At 61.1% G+C, this 16,573-nt stretch overlaps 1 protein-coding gene across 6 annotated transcripts; it reads right to left on the bottom strand.

Moving 5' to 3' along the window:
* Positions 1-933: 933 nt before the first annotated feature.
* On the bottom strand, positions 934-13,368 carry PUF60 (poly(U) binding splicing factor 60). Of its 6 annotated transcripts, none has more exons than XM_036829987.1 (12): positions 13,136-13,363; positions 8,604-8,705; positions 6,260-6,355; positions 6,055-6,144; positions 5,133-5,183; positions 2,936-3,097; positions 2,771-2,863; positions 2,409-2,622; positions 2,140-2,330; positions 1,876-2,011; positions 1,445-1,680; positions 934-1,364 (listed from the first exon to the last, which is right to left on the bottom strand). In XM_036829987.1, exons 1-12 carry the CDS (start codon positions 13,157-13,159, stop codon positions 1,065-1,067), a joined length of 1,695 nt encoding a protein of 564 aa, XP_036685882.1. In that variant the 5' UTR covers positions 13,160-13,363; the 3' UTR covers positions 934-1,064. The 6 variants fall into 6 exon arrangements, with proteins under 6 accessions (XP_036685882.1, XP_036685885.1, XP_036685887.1 ...); XM_036829989.1 differs by having other exon boundaries at positions 1,065-1,364; positions 8,604-8,702; positions 13,136-13,285; XM_036829990.1 differs by lacking the exon at positions 5,133-5,183 and having other exon boundaries at positions 13,136-13,368.
* Positions 13,369-16,573: the final 3,205 nt, after the last annotated feature.

Below are 16,573 nucleotides of genomic sequence, written 5' to 3'. Positions count from 1 at the left end.
GGCGGGGGAGGAGCCGGGGGCGGCCCGGGGCGGCGGCGGCGGCGGCGGCGCTGGGCCCGGCCCGCGCTCGGAACGCTCGGACCGCGGCGGCCTGGGCGGGGGGCGCGGCCCGGCCGACGCTCAGACTCTCAGGAGGCGGCGGCGGCCCCGCATCCCGCCCGGCCCACTTGACCCGACCCGTCCGCTTGCCCGCCGCTGTGCCGCAGCCAGAACCGCCGCCACTACCCGCCGGACTGCCCCGCCGACAACCGCCGGCAGCCGCGCAGCCCGCCGGGAAGCCGAGGCCCGCCCTCGCCGCTCCTCGCCGCCCCGAACTGCAACCCCCACAAGGCCTCGCGGCGCCGGTGCCTTCGAAGACTCGTAGCGGCACCACGCACGGTCTGTCGGGAAGCTCGGTTCCCTCCCCCTGGCGCAAGGCATGGTGGGAGCTGAAGTCCGTTCAAAGCCTGAGCTCCCGCACGCCAGCACCCCAACCGTTCCCGGGACCGAGGCTCCCTGCCGCCCCTCCCGCCCGCCAGGCCCCCTCCCCGGGCTTGGCTTCAAGACCCCACGATCCTGCCCGCCGCCCCTCTCACAGGGACGTGGGCTCCCGGAGGGTAGGGCGCCGGGCCAAGGCGGCGCTCATTTGCCTGACAGACTAAACGTGTCCCGGGACTTCAGGGGCTCTGGGCCAGCCTTCTCGCAGCACTGCCTGCGCAGGTGACAGTGAAGCCCCACAGAGCAGGAAAGCCACCCCCACGTTCCTCCGCGGCCCCATGCGGGCACCAAGTAACCAAGCAGCCCCTGCTGACCCCGGCGAATGCCCTCCTCCCGGCACTTAGGTCTCGGCCGTCAAGGCCCAGTGCCTCCGCACAGCCCGGGTGCTTGCCCTGAGCCGCGCCCGCGCCCGCGCCCCAACGGGAGCCAATAAGCACAAGACCACTGTCAGACGGGAACGTTCAGGGCCAGCAGCATCTGCACCTTTATCCACAGGCTGGGCGGCTGGGCCCAAGATACCACCGAATCACTCTATAAAACCCAGAGGAAACAAGGAGAAAGTGCAAGTCCAGGGAGTGGGTCTAAGGTCACGCGGAGAGGTCACTGTTATCAAAACGCTCCTGGTCATACACTTCAGCCACCACCTTGCGGCCAGCAAACCAGCGCCCATTGAGGGCCTGGATGGCCTTGTGAGTCTCTGAGGCTACGGAAAACTCCACAAAAATCTTGACAATGATCTCCGCATCCTCCTCCTCGCCCTGCTTCTCCTGGTAGATGATGACACGGTTGACAGCACCAAACTTGCCACACTCCTCGGTCACCTCCCCCTCCAGGTCGTCATCGATGTCCTTGGGGTCCACCATGTTGCGCAGAACCATCACTGTGGACTGTGGGGGGGGGACAGCTGAGAGCTGTGGCTGGCTGGCCCGCCCCGCCCCGCCCCGCCCCACCGGTCCCGGCTGCCCACCTCCTGCTTGCGGAGCAGCTTCTGCATCACCATGTGGCGGGCGCTGCTGCCAGAGATGCTCATGTGCTCCTGCTCGCTCAGCATCTCTGGCCGCTCCGACTCGGGAAACAGCTCCTCCTCCTCCTTCTCTTTCTTGGGCTCCAGGAGACCGAGTGTCGGAGGGCTGGCCAGGATGGGGTTCACCACTCCCACAGAGGGGATGGTGACCGGAATGGGAGGCCGGGCCGGGGTCACACCTGCAGCAAACCCACCAGGTCCAGCAGTCACTCCCCCTACCTCCACCATTCCCAGGAAGGAGCACAGCACCGCTGAGCATGGCTGAACTGCCCGGGGCACAGGGGACTAAGGAAGCTCATTAAGGGCAGCTGAAAGCATCAAGCCCAGAGGAGGGGGCAGGGGAAGGAGGGAAACCTCGACCCACCCAGGCTCACCTGTGATAACTCCCGGGGCCTGGGCGGCCATGACAGCCTGGGGTAGCGCCCCCAGGGGCTGGGCCAGAGTCAGGGCAGGGGACACCAGTCCAGGTGTGGCTAGAGTACCCAGTACCGCTGCTCCCGCCACTGCTTCCTGCAACCAAGGCCACTGTGCTTAGTCCCCGGTCTGGCTGCCTCCACTCAAGACCAAAGAGCCAGTCCGCACGGGATCAGGGGGCCTGGTGCCCACCACCAAACCCACACAATTCCACCAGCCCTTACCTGAGCCGTAATCTTGGCTGTGGCTGCAGCTGCGGCCACAGCAGCAGCAGGCGGGAGGCCTCCAGGTGTGGCAGGTGTAAGCAGGGGCATAGGGGGTGTGACAGCCTTGCCCACCCGCAAGTACTGGCCACCCAGGTCAAAAAGGTTCATGGAAGACACGGCATCCTGGGACGACTGGGCCTTCTCATATTCTGCAGAGCAGGAGCGGCAGTGAGGGCCAGCCACGGTGTCGGGTGGGCTTCACCACCACCCCGCCTCCCCAAGCTCACCAATGAAGCCATAGCCCTTGTGCTTGCCAGTCGTGGGGTCCCGAGCCAGTGTGCAAGATTTGATCTTGCCGAAGGCCTCAAACACACTCTTGATGTCGTCGTCCGAGAGGTCCTGGTGCACAGAAGCCACGTAGATGCGGTTGAAGGCTCGCGCCTCCTCGGCCAGCTGGTCTATGATAGGCTGGGCCTGCCCTATGTTGCTGGGTCTGCCCACCTGGGGGAGAGGCAGGGATGAAGAGTGCCCAGTCAGCCTAGGCCGGGTCGCTGCAGGCTCCTGGAGGGGCTGCTCTGCATCTCGGGGGGACTGAGCACAGAGCACACCCGTGCCACACGCTGACCCCAAGGTCCACCCCTGGCCTCACCTTGATGTTCCTGCCTCCCAGCATCACAGAGTTCATCTGCTCCAAGGCCAGCTGGGCGGCCTCTGGGACCTCGTACTCCACAAATGCAAAGCCCTGGACGCAGGAACACGCTGTTAGGCCTGGAGAGCCCGGGGGTGGGGCAAGGCAGGGCAGATGGAACCTCACCTTGTGCTTCATGGTGACGGAGTCCCAGGACATGTCAATGCTCTTGATGGGTCCAAAGGGGGCAAAGGCCTGGCGGATGGTGTCCTCCCCCAGCTCGTAGTAGATGGAGCCCACGTAGACCCGGCACATGATGGCCAATGCCCGCTGTCGCTGAGCTGCCATCTGGAGCGGGACACAGGGGAGAGAGAGCCACTGGCTTGTGAGGGGGTGGTGGGAGGCTAGGCAGCCCATTCCCCTCCTGGTCCACCCACCCGGCTCCGCCTGGGGAGGGCTCCCCACACGGCAGCGTGGTGCAGGCTCAGCCCCTGCAGTCAGGGTGGTGGAGGTCGGCAGGACCCCACCCCCAGGAAGGAAAGGCAGGCCTGGAGGCAGGAAACGGACGCACCCCGGCCCACCCAGGTCCCGGGCAGACTGACAGCGAAGCTGACAGGTGGTCGCAAGGCAGGGCCGCAAGCCCTCCAGTCTGGGGCCGGGCACCCGGGTGGGCTGAGAGGTCCTCCCAGGGTCCTGGCCGTGCACTCCGACAGAGGGAAGCGGGAGCCGCCAGGCTGCAGGGACCCACTGGTGTGGAGGCGAGAGAGGGGACAGAAGACAGGGCAGCTACCGCCCAGAAGAGCCCCCGGGGAGGAGGTGAGGAGCCCAGACGGGGCTCCCCGGAGAGAAGACGACCAGCAGCCGCTCGCGCAGGGCCCCAGGGCCTGAACCCTCACAAAAAAGGGCTGCTACTCCCCGGGAACAGCAAGAGGTAGCAGAGCCGCCGAAAGGAGAAGCCCCTGGGCTCTGCTTGGGCAGACACACCGCCTCCACGCTGGGGCGAGCCTGGCAGTTGTGCCGGGGGACCTCCCCATTCCCGCAAGGAGACAGCTCCCCCCCTGCCACCTCACATATGACATGCCTGGTAGGGAGGGTCCTAGCGCCACACGCCATGGGCCACTGGGAGGAGCTGGGCCCAGGGAGGAGACCACAGGCCCAGGGCAGGCAAAGGAGACAGGGCCCTGGCTCTAGCCCCTCAACAGGGGAGCCCCACACCTTCACGAGGTTCCCCATAACCAGAGGCCAGCTTCTTTTAGATACATCAACTGGCCTAGAACAGGCCGGGCCCCCCGTCCCTCAGAAAGGGGCCTACAAATGAGGTCCACATCTCCCCCAGACTAGAATTCCCCCCCCAAATGGGACTCCCCTCCTCAAACTATGCTCTCAACAAACAGGCCTCAGGCTCCCTGCTGAGACCAAGGACCCCCCCCCCCCAAAAAAAAGTAGAATTATGTCTCCTCTCGCACCAGGCGCCCCAGACATGAAACCAGCTGCCCCTCAGGTCAAAGTTCTCCAAGATAGGAGCACGTCTCCTCTTCACTGCGGGCTCCCCAACAGCAGGTGTGCCAAGAGCCCTCTCCCTGACCTGTCCCCACAGACAGACGCTTCCTAGAGAGGACACAGCGACTGTCTGGCCCCTGAGCTCAGGACTGCGTCTCCCCTGCGAGAGCGGCACGCCCAGGGATGACCCCCAGAGAAGGCCGCGCTTCCCCCTCAGACTCCCCAGAGGGGCCTGGCCTCCTCCTCAGCCTGCCTCTGGGCGATGGAGGGGCTTCTCCTTCCCAGACTCCTGCTGACAGCAGCCAGGGCCACGGCCACCGCCTCTGCCTGCTCCCCGGCCGCGTGGCCTCCGCCCCCTGCTGACAGCCAGGCCCGAGGCCCGGTCCTTGTCCTTCCCTCTCTCATTCGCTTGGGTCCCCCCAGCCCCCCACCCCATCCATCCGTCCTCCCTCCAGGGTTTGATGGGGCCATGAGTTAAGAGCCTTCTCTCCTCCGGGGCCTGACCCCAAGCCAGGAGCCCGAGCAGCCTGGAGACCGGCGGAGCTGGAGGCCCGGCGGTGCACCCCGTGCGTGCAGGCGGCATGGGTACAGGCGGGCCTGGCGTGGGCAGCTACCCTCCTGGCCGGCTGCCCTCCGCAGTTACCTGGCCGGTTAGTTTTAAGGCGGGCCCTCAGAGCAGATGTAGGCCTCCCCACGGGCGGTCCCGGGGTGGGTGCCCCCCACACCACTGGCCCCGCCACGCCTGGCGCTCTGTTGCGCTCGTCCCGAGCTGGCGGGCAGGGCTGGCTACGGGGAGCAAGGTCCCCAGCACGCAGGCCGCACTGCCCCCCTCTAGCCCTGACTAAGGACATGAGCCCCGGAAGAAGTGAGCATGTCTATTGACCGATTGCAAAGGTGAGAGAGGATCTCCAAAGCCCATTGTCACTGCTGCCATCTGAAAGACAGTAAAGACAGAGTTCAGTCTGTTGGAGCCGAGCAGTCTCCGCTCTCGTCACACCTCACGCAGACAGCGGCAAGGCCCGGAGTCCCCGCCCTGCCAGGAGGCCCGCCTGCCTTCCCACACTGCCGGCCAAGCGGCCAGCCGCCGGCACCTGCCCAGGGGGGCCTCAGAGCCCCAGGTGCCCCGCCCCGCAGCCTGGCTGGCGGGGCAGAAGGAAGGGGGGGAGGAGGAGGAGGAGGAGGAGGAGGAGGAGGAGAAGGAGGAGGAGGGGGGGGGGGGGGGGGAACGGATGGAGCACAGTGAAGAGCCAGGGCGTCTCCTGGCAGTGTGAACATCTGAGGGGGAGGGGGCGGGGGGCGGGGGGGGGGCTCGAGGCCCAGGCACCTGTCAGCCTCACCCTGTCCTCTTCCCCAAAGCCAAGGCAGCCTCTGGCCACAGGCCTAGAGCAGGGCCCCGTGGGGGCGTCCCCAGCCTGTCCTCTCAGTCCTGGGCCCCAAGCCGCGGACTGAACTCCCTGCAGGGGGCCCTGACTGCTCTCATCCGAGGCCATGGGGGCGGGGAGGAACATTCCTAGGGGCTGCAACACCAGCCACGCCGCCTGGGGGCACACGGGCTCAGGGCCACAGTCTGAAGTCCAAGAAGAGGAGCCGATTCGGGAAGGGCGGCAGGGCGCAGAGGAGGGTTGGGGGCGGGCCGTGGGCTCTCAACAGGTGGGTCAGGCTGGGCCACTCGTGCCTCAGGGAGGAACCTGGGTGTCCCAAGGAGTCCTTGAGAAACCGAGCAGCACGCCACCCTGCGGGGACAGCCGCAGACACGAGAGGAGGAAGAGAAGGCAGAGGCGGCGGCGGAGGGGGGGGCAGCTCACCTGCAGGTTGGTGAGCTGCTGCTGCTGGTGGGCGATGGTCTGCTTCACCAGCACGCTCTTGATGCTCTGCTCCATGGCGTACTTCTTGGCCTGCGGGAGAAGGTGCTGAGGAGCACGGGGGCGCCCGGCCCGCGGGGAGACGGGCCTTCCCCCGCCCAGCGGCTTCCCCTGCCGCAGCGCCCCGGGGAAGGACGCACACGCTCACCTTCTGGAGGGCCTCTTGCTGCTCAGGCGTCAGGGGAGGCAGTCCCAGCTTTGCGGCTGTGCTCTGCCCGTTCTCCATCTTGATGGAGTCTGTCCCCTGGTGATGGGGAGCAGGGAAATCATTAAGAACGAGTTCAAGACCTCCCTCACACGGCCCCAGGAGCCCACCCCACCTTCTGCCCCGACAATTGCACGTGGCCTGCAGCTCAGCCCGCTCCCAGGGGCAGACAGGTCCTCACACAGACTGTCTCCCGCCTGGCCTGGACGTGGGTCTGCCCACCTGACATCCCTATGCCTGTCCCAGGCCGGTCTCCTCCAGGACCCACCGGGAGGACACACACCGAGGCAGACAGACACCTTGGGGCCCTTGGGCAACCCAGAGCAGCTGCAGGACCCAGGCGTGCAGGAGTCACCAAGACAGGTAGCAAGTAGTAAGAAGGGCCCAGCCCTCATGGCAAGCCTGACCCCAGAACCCCCGTCCCATGCTGCACAAGAGAGCCGGCCTCAGCTGTCCTCTAAGACAAGGGGAGGGGCCAGGGCTCTCTGGAGGTCCTGGGACTCCTCGCTCCCAGACTGCCTGGCACTCACACTTTCTCATGGCCCCAGCCACGGCCACAGACTCGGCTTCCCTGCTCGGGACGAGATCCAGGGGCCACTCAAAGAGCAAGTATGGGCAAGGGCTCCCTCCCAGCACAGCTCCAGGCGGTAACCCATCCCTGCATGCTGTGCACACTGCCCGGAGAGCCCGGAGTTGTTCTCCCAGGCCACCGCAGCCCCGAGGAGGGCTCCAACCCGCCTCCACCAAACTCCTCCCTGGGCTGTGCATAGCACCCTGGCAAGAGAAGCCAGAAGCAGGCCAGCCACAGGGGGACAGAAGCGGACACCCACCAGCACCCTAGGCGAGCACAGGGACAAGGAGACGCTTTGGTGGCGGTGGCGGTGTCCCAGCCTGCTGCAGACCACAGTGGATGCTACTACGATTGTTTACATGTCCTCTATCAAAACTCATTTCTAAGCTGTTTGCAGGGGGAAGAAAACAGTTGTGTAAGCTGGAAGAGAAGCACGGCCACCAGACCCAGAAGAGCATGTGTGTCGGGAGTTAGAACACACCTGCCTATCCACCAGTTGCTGGGTGGCCAGCAACCGCTCCAGAGGGGGTATTCTGCAGCCCCCAGCATGAAGCCTCGGGAGGGACAGCAGAGAAGAGAGGCAGGTCGCCAGCACAGGAGTGACGAGCAAGGACAGAGGTACAAAGGGGGCAGGAAGGGGCTGGATGACCCAAACCCCAAGAACCACCACCCTGACCAGCTGGAGTGCGGGGTTTCCAGCACAGGGTCAAAGGGCAGGAAGCCCTGGAAGCCCCTCCCCTGGCGACCGAGTCTGGCCCCTGCGAGGCTGTCCTCCTTCCCGCTGGCTCCAAGCCCAGTTCTCCATAGTGGGAGAGAGGCCCGAGAGCCTGGGGCTATGACTCCAGAGCAGGCTGTCACCATGGTAACCAATGCTACCCCCTTTCAGCCCCTTAGAAACTTTTCAATCTCCTCTTTGTCTTGATAAACAAAAAGCCCTTCTCCTACCAACCAATGGCTGGCTAGACAGCCAGCCAGGGTCCGGGAGGGCTGGCTAGAGGGGCCCACCAGCTTCAGTCCCCGTAACTTCCTAGGGTCCAGGCTGCGTGCCATGGCCCTCCCCCGAGCGTGCTGGGGGCCCAGCCGAACAGCCCCCCAACCCTCTGGACGCAGGCGCTGCCGTGGAGAAGCGTGAAGAAACTTCTTACCCGGCCCCCCCTCCCACACTCCCACCGGCTCGGCCCAGAACTGGCCAGATCTCCCACGCCTGCCCTGAAGCCCTGCCCGAGGCCCCCGGACTTGTACTTTGACTTACACATGGTTCTGCTTTCACGTTTTACTTAAATCAGAGATCTGAAGTGAAACTCTGTATCTCTGGCTCTTAAGAATACTCTGCACGTTCTGGAACAACACGTTTGCCCTTCTGTATGACCCCGACGGTGAAGGGCTCCCACCGGCTGAGGTTCACACCCCACCTGACCACAGCCACCATCGGCCTGGTGTCTGAAGACACATGAGGCTTCAACCCACCACAGAAGCAGGGAGGACGCCAAGTAGAGGCAGGGAGGAGGAGGCTAGAGCCAGGCTGGAGGCTGGGTGGCGAGAGGGCAGGACAGGCATCTCTGCCCAGAAAGCAGAGAAGAGTCCCTCGGGCTCCTCCCGCCCCACCCCCTGCCAGGTCTCTCTGGGCCCAGGGACGAGAAGGCAGGCAGGCAGGCGGGCGGGCGGGCGGGCGGGCGGGCAGGCGGGCCTGAGGGCGAGGATGCTTAAGGTCAGTACCTGTGAAGGTTTCCATTTGTCTCCCGCTGCCACCACTGCCGCCGCCGCCGCCGCCGCCGCCGCCGCCGGCTCGGACCCCCCTCCTTGCTGGCCATTGACCTGCTGCAGGCAGGAAGGAGACGATGTGACGGACATTCACAAGACCCAGCCACCCAGGCCCTCTCTCGTCTTTCCTGGTTAAGAGCTGAGCTCCGCACGGACCAGGAAGGGAGGCCGGCAGGGGCCCAGGAAGGAGCCAGCTGTGACACGGCCCCTGAACACTCCTGACACTGCCTCACTGCACCTCACCCTGCCCACTCCTCCAGCACACCTGCAGCTGCCCAGAGCCCAGCACAAGGGGCCGGCCTGGCAGAAACCAGAGCAGAATCTGGGGCAGCCCCGCGCTGGCAACGAGTCCCCAGAAAGAGACACGGCAGAGAGCTGAGCTGTGCTCCTGCCCCAGGCCAACAAAAGGCAGGAGTGGGTCGAGAGCTGCCCTCTGGCCACACAGCTGAGGTCCTAAAGAGCACTTCCTTTCCTACTGGCAGGCTGGGCCAGGCCGCGCAGGACAAGACGACAAGGAGCACAGATGGCCGTCTCCCTCCTGAGGCAAACAGAGGCACCTCTTTAGCACCCTGTACACATGCCTGGGCCAGCCCACAGCTCAGCACCAGCCCCAATGCCTTCAACAGTCTCTGGCCAAGCCCCTGGGGCAGGTCCCAGGCCCCTCCTGAAGACAGCTCTGAGGAGGGCTGCCCTCTGAGTGGCAGGGCCGGGCAGGGGGTCTGCATGTGTAAGTGTAAGCCTCCCTCCCCCAGCAAACCGTCCACGGCTGTCTAACTCAGGGCAGATGAGAGCTTGGCCACGCCTAGAGGGGCCGAGAAGCACTGCCGTGCAGAGCCAGCCCAATGGAAGGAGAAGCTCCCGACCAGGCTTAGAAGGGTGGCAGGCCAAGGGCAGAAGGTGGGCAACGTCACAGGGGTGAGGGTCTTAGTGGAAGGGCCCTGAGACTTCCCCACCTTCTCAGATGCCGCACAGCAGGAACCCGCTCCCAGATCAAGGACGAGACCCACAGATATCTTGAACACAGGCGACAGCCATGCCCACCCTCGAGGGTCCGTGCACAAACAAAGCCAAAGGCTGGGCCGACCTGGCCAGAGCATGTCTCAGGAGTTCCAGCCTCAAAGGAGAGACAGCAGCACAAACCTGACTGCACTAGAGACGTGGCCAGTGGGCACAGAAACTGTGGCCGACCCAGCCCTGGTGCCTCCCTGGAACCCCTCTGAACTCGGCACCACTGCTGCTTAGAAACTGTGCCCCAGAGAGAGACAAAGGAAAGGGGGGACCTGCTGACACAGGCCCCACCCAGTGGGTACATGGCATCTGGGGACAGGGTTAGAGTCTGGCTTTGCCCCAAGTTCCCTGGCAGCCCCCAGAACACACCCAGAGCAGAGGCTGCCTCTTAAGACCCACAGCAAGAGATCACTTAGGTCTGGGGATACAATCCAACCTTTAGACCCCTGTGAGCAGAGTCAACTTGAGGGCACACTTATAAACCACTCCCCCAAATTACTGTAATAGCCAACACAGGAACCAGGACAGGGCTGAGATCAGAGCACAGCTCAGAAGAGACTTCCCAGGAAAATTCAGTTCACCAGGAACTCTAGGAAGCACATCCTACCCCATTCATGGCAGAAACAAAGTTTCCAGTCCCACGGAGCCTAGAGTTCTGTTCTAAGCAGATGCTAAGAGAGCTTAAAGGAAACTGTCATTTATCATTACAGCCAGTCCCATGCTGTCATCCTCTGGCAATGAATGCAGCACGCCCTGCGCTCACAAAGCCCCCCACCCCGCCCCCACCAGGCAGCAGTGCCTTGAGGGGTGCGAATCCCCCTCTGGCAGGTGTGTGTGTATGGTGGTGTGGGGTGCAGTGCTGCCCCATGATTCTGGGACCCAAACCCCAGCACTGCCAGTGATCAACAGCCCAGGGCAAAAGGATTATTTCCACTAGAAAAAAAAAAAGTTACATAATGACTTAACATCTCCAGGCTTCAGGCTCTTCAGGCCTGTCTCCTGGGGCTGGCAGGAAGATTCAGTGAGTGGTTCCATATAAAGTACTTAAGGCAATCCATCTGCACACGGCAAGCAACCCATAGGTTTCAATGACCATTAGTATTATTACAACATCCAGAGCCAAGACACCACAGCAGGGCCACTGCAGGACACTGCCTTCCTTCCGCTCTGTCCCCTTCACATGGTGCCATGCTGTCCACTGCATGGCCAGGCTCTGTGCAGGGCACTGCAGATGCAGCAAAACAAGACAAGAGACATACCAACCAGCACCTACGTGAGATTATTTCTGCAGTTAACAAGTGCTAAGAAGAACACCAAGCACAGGGCGGGAAGAGAGGGGCCATGAGGCACACTGGGCCGTAGCATCCAGGGAAAAGGCCTCTCTGTGAACTGACATGCAGGCTGGGACCCACAGAAGGAGAAAAAAAGCCACTGTGCCCCGGGGAGGGGAGAGGGTCCCAGCGCTCCTGCCAGATGGAACCCAAGGATGATGGTCCCAAGTGGGAGTGAGTCCGAGTGTCAGAGGAAGGGGCTATGGCCCGTTTCTGCAGCCACCAGGTGGAAGGCACTCCCAAGTCAGAAGCGGCACTGCTGTATCTTCCTGGGTCCTTCCCCACGAGATCACTGTGCCACTCCACTCCACCTCCCACAAGAGCTGAAGCCACAGCTTAGGACAGCAAACCAGCACTGCTCAGCACGCATGGACCAGAAGACAGAGACCAAGCTCTCAATATGCCCCAAAAGGACTGCAGGAAAACAGGTAACCCTTCTAGAAACCTATCCATTCAAAAGGTAGGAAGAGGAAGGTGTTGGACCACAAGCTGGACTTCACTCCCACAAGCTGATGAGGTAAGCCTGGGCCTTTACAGTTTACATACACCTATTAACATACATATATTAACCTCTTGAAAGGAGTCAGACGGCCAGTGAAGACCCTTATCGAAAACCTCAGCTTACAGGGTTTAGACTCAGTGCCCCCACCCACCTCTACTATGACACCACCTGTGTCTGGCCCTGTGCCACAGCAGAGCTGAGTCCCCCTGAGCAAGGCTGGGGCATGGTGTTGACGCAGGTCTGTGGACGCTTGGGGACATGACTCTCACTGGCCTCTCCTGCTCCTACACCTTCCCAGGAGTTTTGGTGGCCTCCAAGCCTCCACCTTCACCTCTTTTCTCGCTAACGTCCCTCTCACAAAAGTAGTTGCTCTCATGGCTTCAACAGGAAGCAGGACATGGCAGAAAGAGGACAGTGAAGCTAGCTAGGCCTGAGAATCACACACTGGGCCCCCCTCATAGCCTGGGGCCTCTCTCTCACTAGGGGTCAGTTTCTTCCCCAGTGCGACAGGTTCGGTCCCCTCTCTGGGCATCAGCCCCCAGCTGAGAGCATGGCCAAGGCAGTCTAAGTACACCCCCTGACCCTCAGACATCTCCCCTATCAGTCCAGCCTCCATCTACCTGCAAAAGCTGCCTTCTTAGACAGACCTCTCACCACATCAGTCTGAGTACAGGTCGGGGGAGAGTGGCAGGTAAAGAAAGGGATGCGACGTGTGAAGGGTCCCGGAGGGGAGTCAGTCGCACACGCCTGGGAGGAAGAAGAGTGAAGGGAGACTTCACCACGGAAGTGCTGTGTGAGGAGGGGTTGTCCATCTATGCTAACTGCTCCACGTGGCTGACGGAGGCGAGCACTAAGCAGGGCAGGAGGGGTTCCTTCCTTTAGGTGCCCGCACCCCCCTAGCACTTCAGGCACCCTGGGTGGGTACTGGTCTCCAGTGCCCACCAGACCCCGGAAAAGGGCAAGACTGCCTCTGGTTCCCCACTGTTCCCCCAAGTCCTCGCACAGCGCTTGGGACAATGTGATTGCTCAGGAAACATGCAATGAGAGACCCCGTCTTCCCTTCCTGAGTGGGGATAGCAGGACGGAGTCCCTGTTGGCTGGAAACCTCTTCCCCGCTGAGCATCAGCGGAGAGCAAATTCACAGCTGTGTACGCAAGAAGCCAAGGCCTCCCTCCTCACCGGGCCCGATCGCTTCCTACAGGCCCCCGCACGCCCAGCGGCCCCTTTCACACTAGCGGGAGAAGAAACGCCACGGTTCCCAGGAGCCCCGCCTTCAAGTCGGGGACACAGGCGCACCCCATCGACAGAAAGGGATGACCGCCGCCAGGGCCCGACCGGCCTCACCGCGAAGGGACCCGGCTCGGCGCGCGGCACGGCCCCCAGCTGCACCCCGGGTCCCCACCGCGCCAGGCCCTACCGCGCCGGCCGCCGGAAGCTGCAATCTGCGGGCCGGAAGCTGCGGCCGCAGGCCGGCCCCCGCCTCGCGCCCGCCCCGCCCCCGCCTCGCGCGACCAAAGGACGCGGGAGCTCGCGCGGGGCCCCGGAGCGACCGCCACATCCCCGGGGGACCCTCGGCGCCCTGGCCGGGCCGACAACCCGCTCTCGCCATCTGAGCGGCGGCCCGCGGTCACGGGGTGCTCACTTACTAGAGCTATGGTCGCCGTCGCCATCTTGCGCCCGTCGCGGCCGCCGCGCGCGCGCGCCGCACGCTTCGGCTCCTTCCGCGGTCTCGCGCGATCTGGGTGCCGGCGGAGGAACTCTCAAGAGGACGGAACTCTCGCGATTAAGACCCTTTCCCCCGGCAACGTGGAAGGAAAAAGGAGTGCGCTTCCGGTGAGGGGAGAAACAGTTAACGCTCCGGGAGGGGCGGACAGAAGGGGCGGGGCCGGGGGCGTGTTGGGGGCGCGCGCGCTGCCGCCCGGCCTCCGCTCGCCGCCAGCCCCGCCCTCCGCCGGCCTCTGTGCGTCCCAGTCCACCGCTCGCTTCGTCCTTTGCCGCCCTCCGGCCTCTGGTCGGTTTTCTACCTGCTTTGCAGGAAAACCCGAGGCAGGGCACAGACGGCCCGATCCTCTCCAGGGCTGCGGTTGAAAGCAGTGACAAAGAATCGCTGTATTTCGGACTCAGATTTCGAGATGCATCTTTGCGTCATAACATCTCTGAATGCGCCTATCAATGCATGGTGTGCTGTCACCTAATGGCCGCATTTTCTCTTTCCTACTGACCCCATGAAACACTGCATCTTTTGCGCTGATGGCGTCGTAGAGTCACTGACATACAGTCGGTAGAACTGCAACCCAAGAGACAGGCTTCTGAACCAATCCCGTGGGAAGGGTATGCACTCAGAGTCCCCTTAGTTCTGAACTGTTTCTTAAAGGCTCCTGGTGTCCATCCCTGGTGCTGAACTACCCTGGACGCTTGCTGCATGCCCACCCGGTCCCAAGACCCTCACTCAGTGAGGCTCAGGCCCTGAGGTTGTCAGCTTAGCAACTTCAGCCTGCCTGAGGCAGCAAGGTGTCTTCCCCAACTAGGCAGGTCTCTTCTCCATCCTGGGAGAGTTTGACATGAAATACAGACACCCCTGGTTAAACCCAACAATATTTGCCTCATTTCCCTTCCCTCTAAAATGATAGGAAAAGGATTTTATAAAGGAAGCAACCCATGAAGACAAAGGGGTGGAATGTTGTGGAGCTGAAGAAAGGTGGACAGCGGCAGCTGCTTTCGCATCTTGGAGGTCGGGGTCCAGGAGATCGTTCACGCAAGTGCAACTGTGAGAAGGAAGAGAGACTCCAGGGCTCAGCCCCTACCGGCTGTGGCTGGGAGGTGAGCTCCAGCAGAGGCGCTCTCCGTTGGGTTGGCCGTCGGGGGCAGGGTCCTGTTCTGAAAGTGGGGGAATACGTGAGATTCCCGCCTTTCTGCCACCTCCACCCCTGGCTCCGAGTCCGGCCCCAAGCATGTGGCACCCACAATTCTCAGAGAGAAGAGCTCATCTCTGCAGTAGCTCCCAACACAGAAGAAAAGTCTGGCAGTTGGGAGGTGGTCAGGAGAATGGCCTGGCTCGATCCTTGATCTCAAAGCTCACCAGGCAATAAGCCCCAGCCACTAAGATTAAATGCAACTGGGCAACCCAGGATCACCAGACAGCTGAGGGAGAGGAAAAAACAAAAAAGCAAAAGGAAAAGGGACTCAGAAGGAACACAGCCAATAAAGCGAGCAGAAGAAGGAGGAAAAAAGCAAAGCTAAAACCGTATCCTCAGGGAGATTAGAGAGGCTGTTGCATCCGAAAACATGAACAAGAGGCCATAAAGAAAGAACATTCAGCAAACGAGAAAGAGCACTTATAAATGAAAAGCGTGAGAGGAAAACGAACAGTTAAACAGAAAGGTTGAAAGATAAAGCTGTAATTTTCCAGAATGTATGACAACAACAAAACCATATAGCTAGAAAGCAGACAATGGAGTCACTGTCACACTTGTCAGCGCTCCCCAGTGCTAGAGCTGGCCGGGCGCCTTAGAGGCCTCCATAACAGAGGGGGTGGATAAAGGGGTGGATGGGCTGGGGCTTGCCACCACCATTGTGGGGGGCAAAAGCACCACCCCCTGGTGGCAGCTTCCCCTGTGAAAATCTGGCATTGCTGCGTTCAGAGTGCTTGTGTGCTGGGCACTGTTCTCGTTACTTTTCACAGTTAACTTGTGCGATCTCACAACCACCCCATGAAGTGGGGACCATTATTATCCCCATCTTTACAGGTGAGAAAGTGGAGTCACAGACCACTGTCACACAGCAGGAAGCAGCAGAATGGCTCCAGAGCCTATGCCCTTAACCAGCACATATTGCACCTGTCAAAAAATAAGTCCAACATCTAAGTAAGCATTCCAGAAAAGGAGAGGGGAGAAATCACCAGAAAAGCAAAGAAAATTTCCTAGAACTGAAGGGTTGGGATCTCTGGACAATAGATGAAAGAGGTCATAAACAACAAGGTCCAGGGACTTCCCTGGTGGCACAGTGGGTAAGGCTCTGTGCTCCCAATGCAGGGGGCCCGGGTTCAATCCCTGGTCAGGGAGCTAGAGCCTGCATGCATGCTGCAACTAAGAGTTCGCATGCCACAAGTAAGGAGCCCTTGAGCTGCAGCTAACACCTGGCACAACCAAATAAATAAATGAATATTTAAAAAACAAAACAACAAGGTCCTACTGTATAGCACAGAGAACTATATTCAATATACTATGATAAACCATAATGGAAATTGCTGTACAGCAGTAATTAACACAACATTGTAAATCAACTAACTTCAATTAAAAATAACAAAATAAAAGAAAGAGGTCTACATCAGGACACATCGTTGAGAATTTCCAAAGCACTTGGGTAAAGAGAAGATCCAGAGAGAGAGAGAGAAGAAATCACAAAGGGTCAGAACTCAGAAAGGCATGGGAGTTCTTGGGACTGGAAGAAAATGACAGAATACCCTCAAAGTCCTGGCAAGAAGTAATCTTCCACCAGCCCAACACTGTCCCTAGCTGCACGAACAAGCAGATGTGAGAGTAGTGAGGGCAAACAGGAACGACTCCGTGACTCTCCATGCATCCTCGCTCAGGACGTTCCTCCTCAAACAGACGGTGAATGAAGGAAGAAGAAAGCATGGGTTCCAGAGACCAGAGGAGGGAGGTGCTGGTGAAGGCGTAGCCCATGCTGACAGCTGGGTCACAAACCCTAGAACAAGTAGCCTGGGGCAGAGAGTGGGCAGGCTGGGGGCTCCAGGAAAAGATGACACAGCAGCCAGCTCTGCAACAAATCTCAAGACAGAGTAGGTTCACACTTCTGCGGGTGAATCTAGGGAGGAATGAATGAGACACGTAGAAAACTAAGCCCCCCAAAAGGCAATGATTAACTCCAGGGGAAACAAAAAGTTGTGCAAGAAAGCAAATATAATCCTAGGACACCTTATCCTCTGCTGAGACCTGTGGGAATGAAGCGGTAATACTACCCATCACACGGGGATGACGCTGGGTCAGGGGATTGAGGCCAGTGGTCCCCTTCCCCCCAGAGGACACCAGCAGGTGACATGTGATGTCAAAAACCAATAAAAA

The sequence above is a fragment of the Balaenoptera musculus genome, chromosome 17, assembly GCF_009873245.2.
Source record: "Balaenoptera musculus isolate JJ_BM4_2016_0621 chromosome 17, mBalMus1.pri.v3, whole genome shotgun sequence".
NCBI lineage: Eukaryota > Metazoa > Chordata > Mammalia > Artiodactyla > Balaenopteridae > Balaenoptera > Balaenoptera musculus.
Note: the sequence above shows the minus strand (reverse complement) of the source record. Positions and strands in the feature narration are given on the sequence as shown.

Bases quoted from the DNA above. Each gene is read 5' to 3' on its own strand.
- PUF60 (XM_036829987.1), bottom strand. From the start codon at position 13,159: ATGGCGACGGCGACCATAGCTCTA. The intron at 6,145-6,259 runs GTGAGCGTGTGC...CTTCTCCCGCAG, and splicing joins AGCAAGAGGCCCTCCAGAAG to GCCAAGAAGTACGCCATGGA. The intron at 3,098-5,132 runs GTCAATAGACAT...GTCCCGCTCCAG, and splicing joins CTCTCTCACCTTTGCAATCG to ATGGCAGCTCAGCGACAGCG.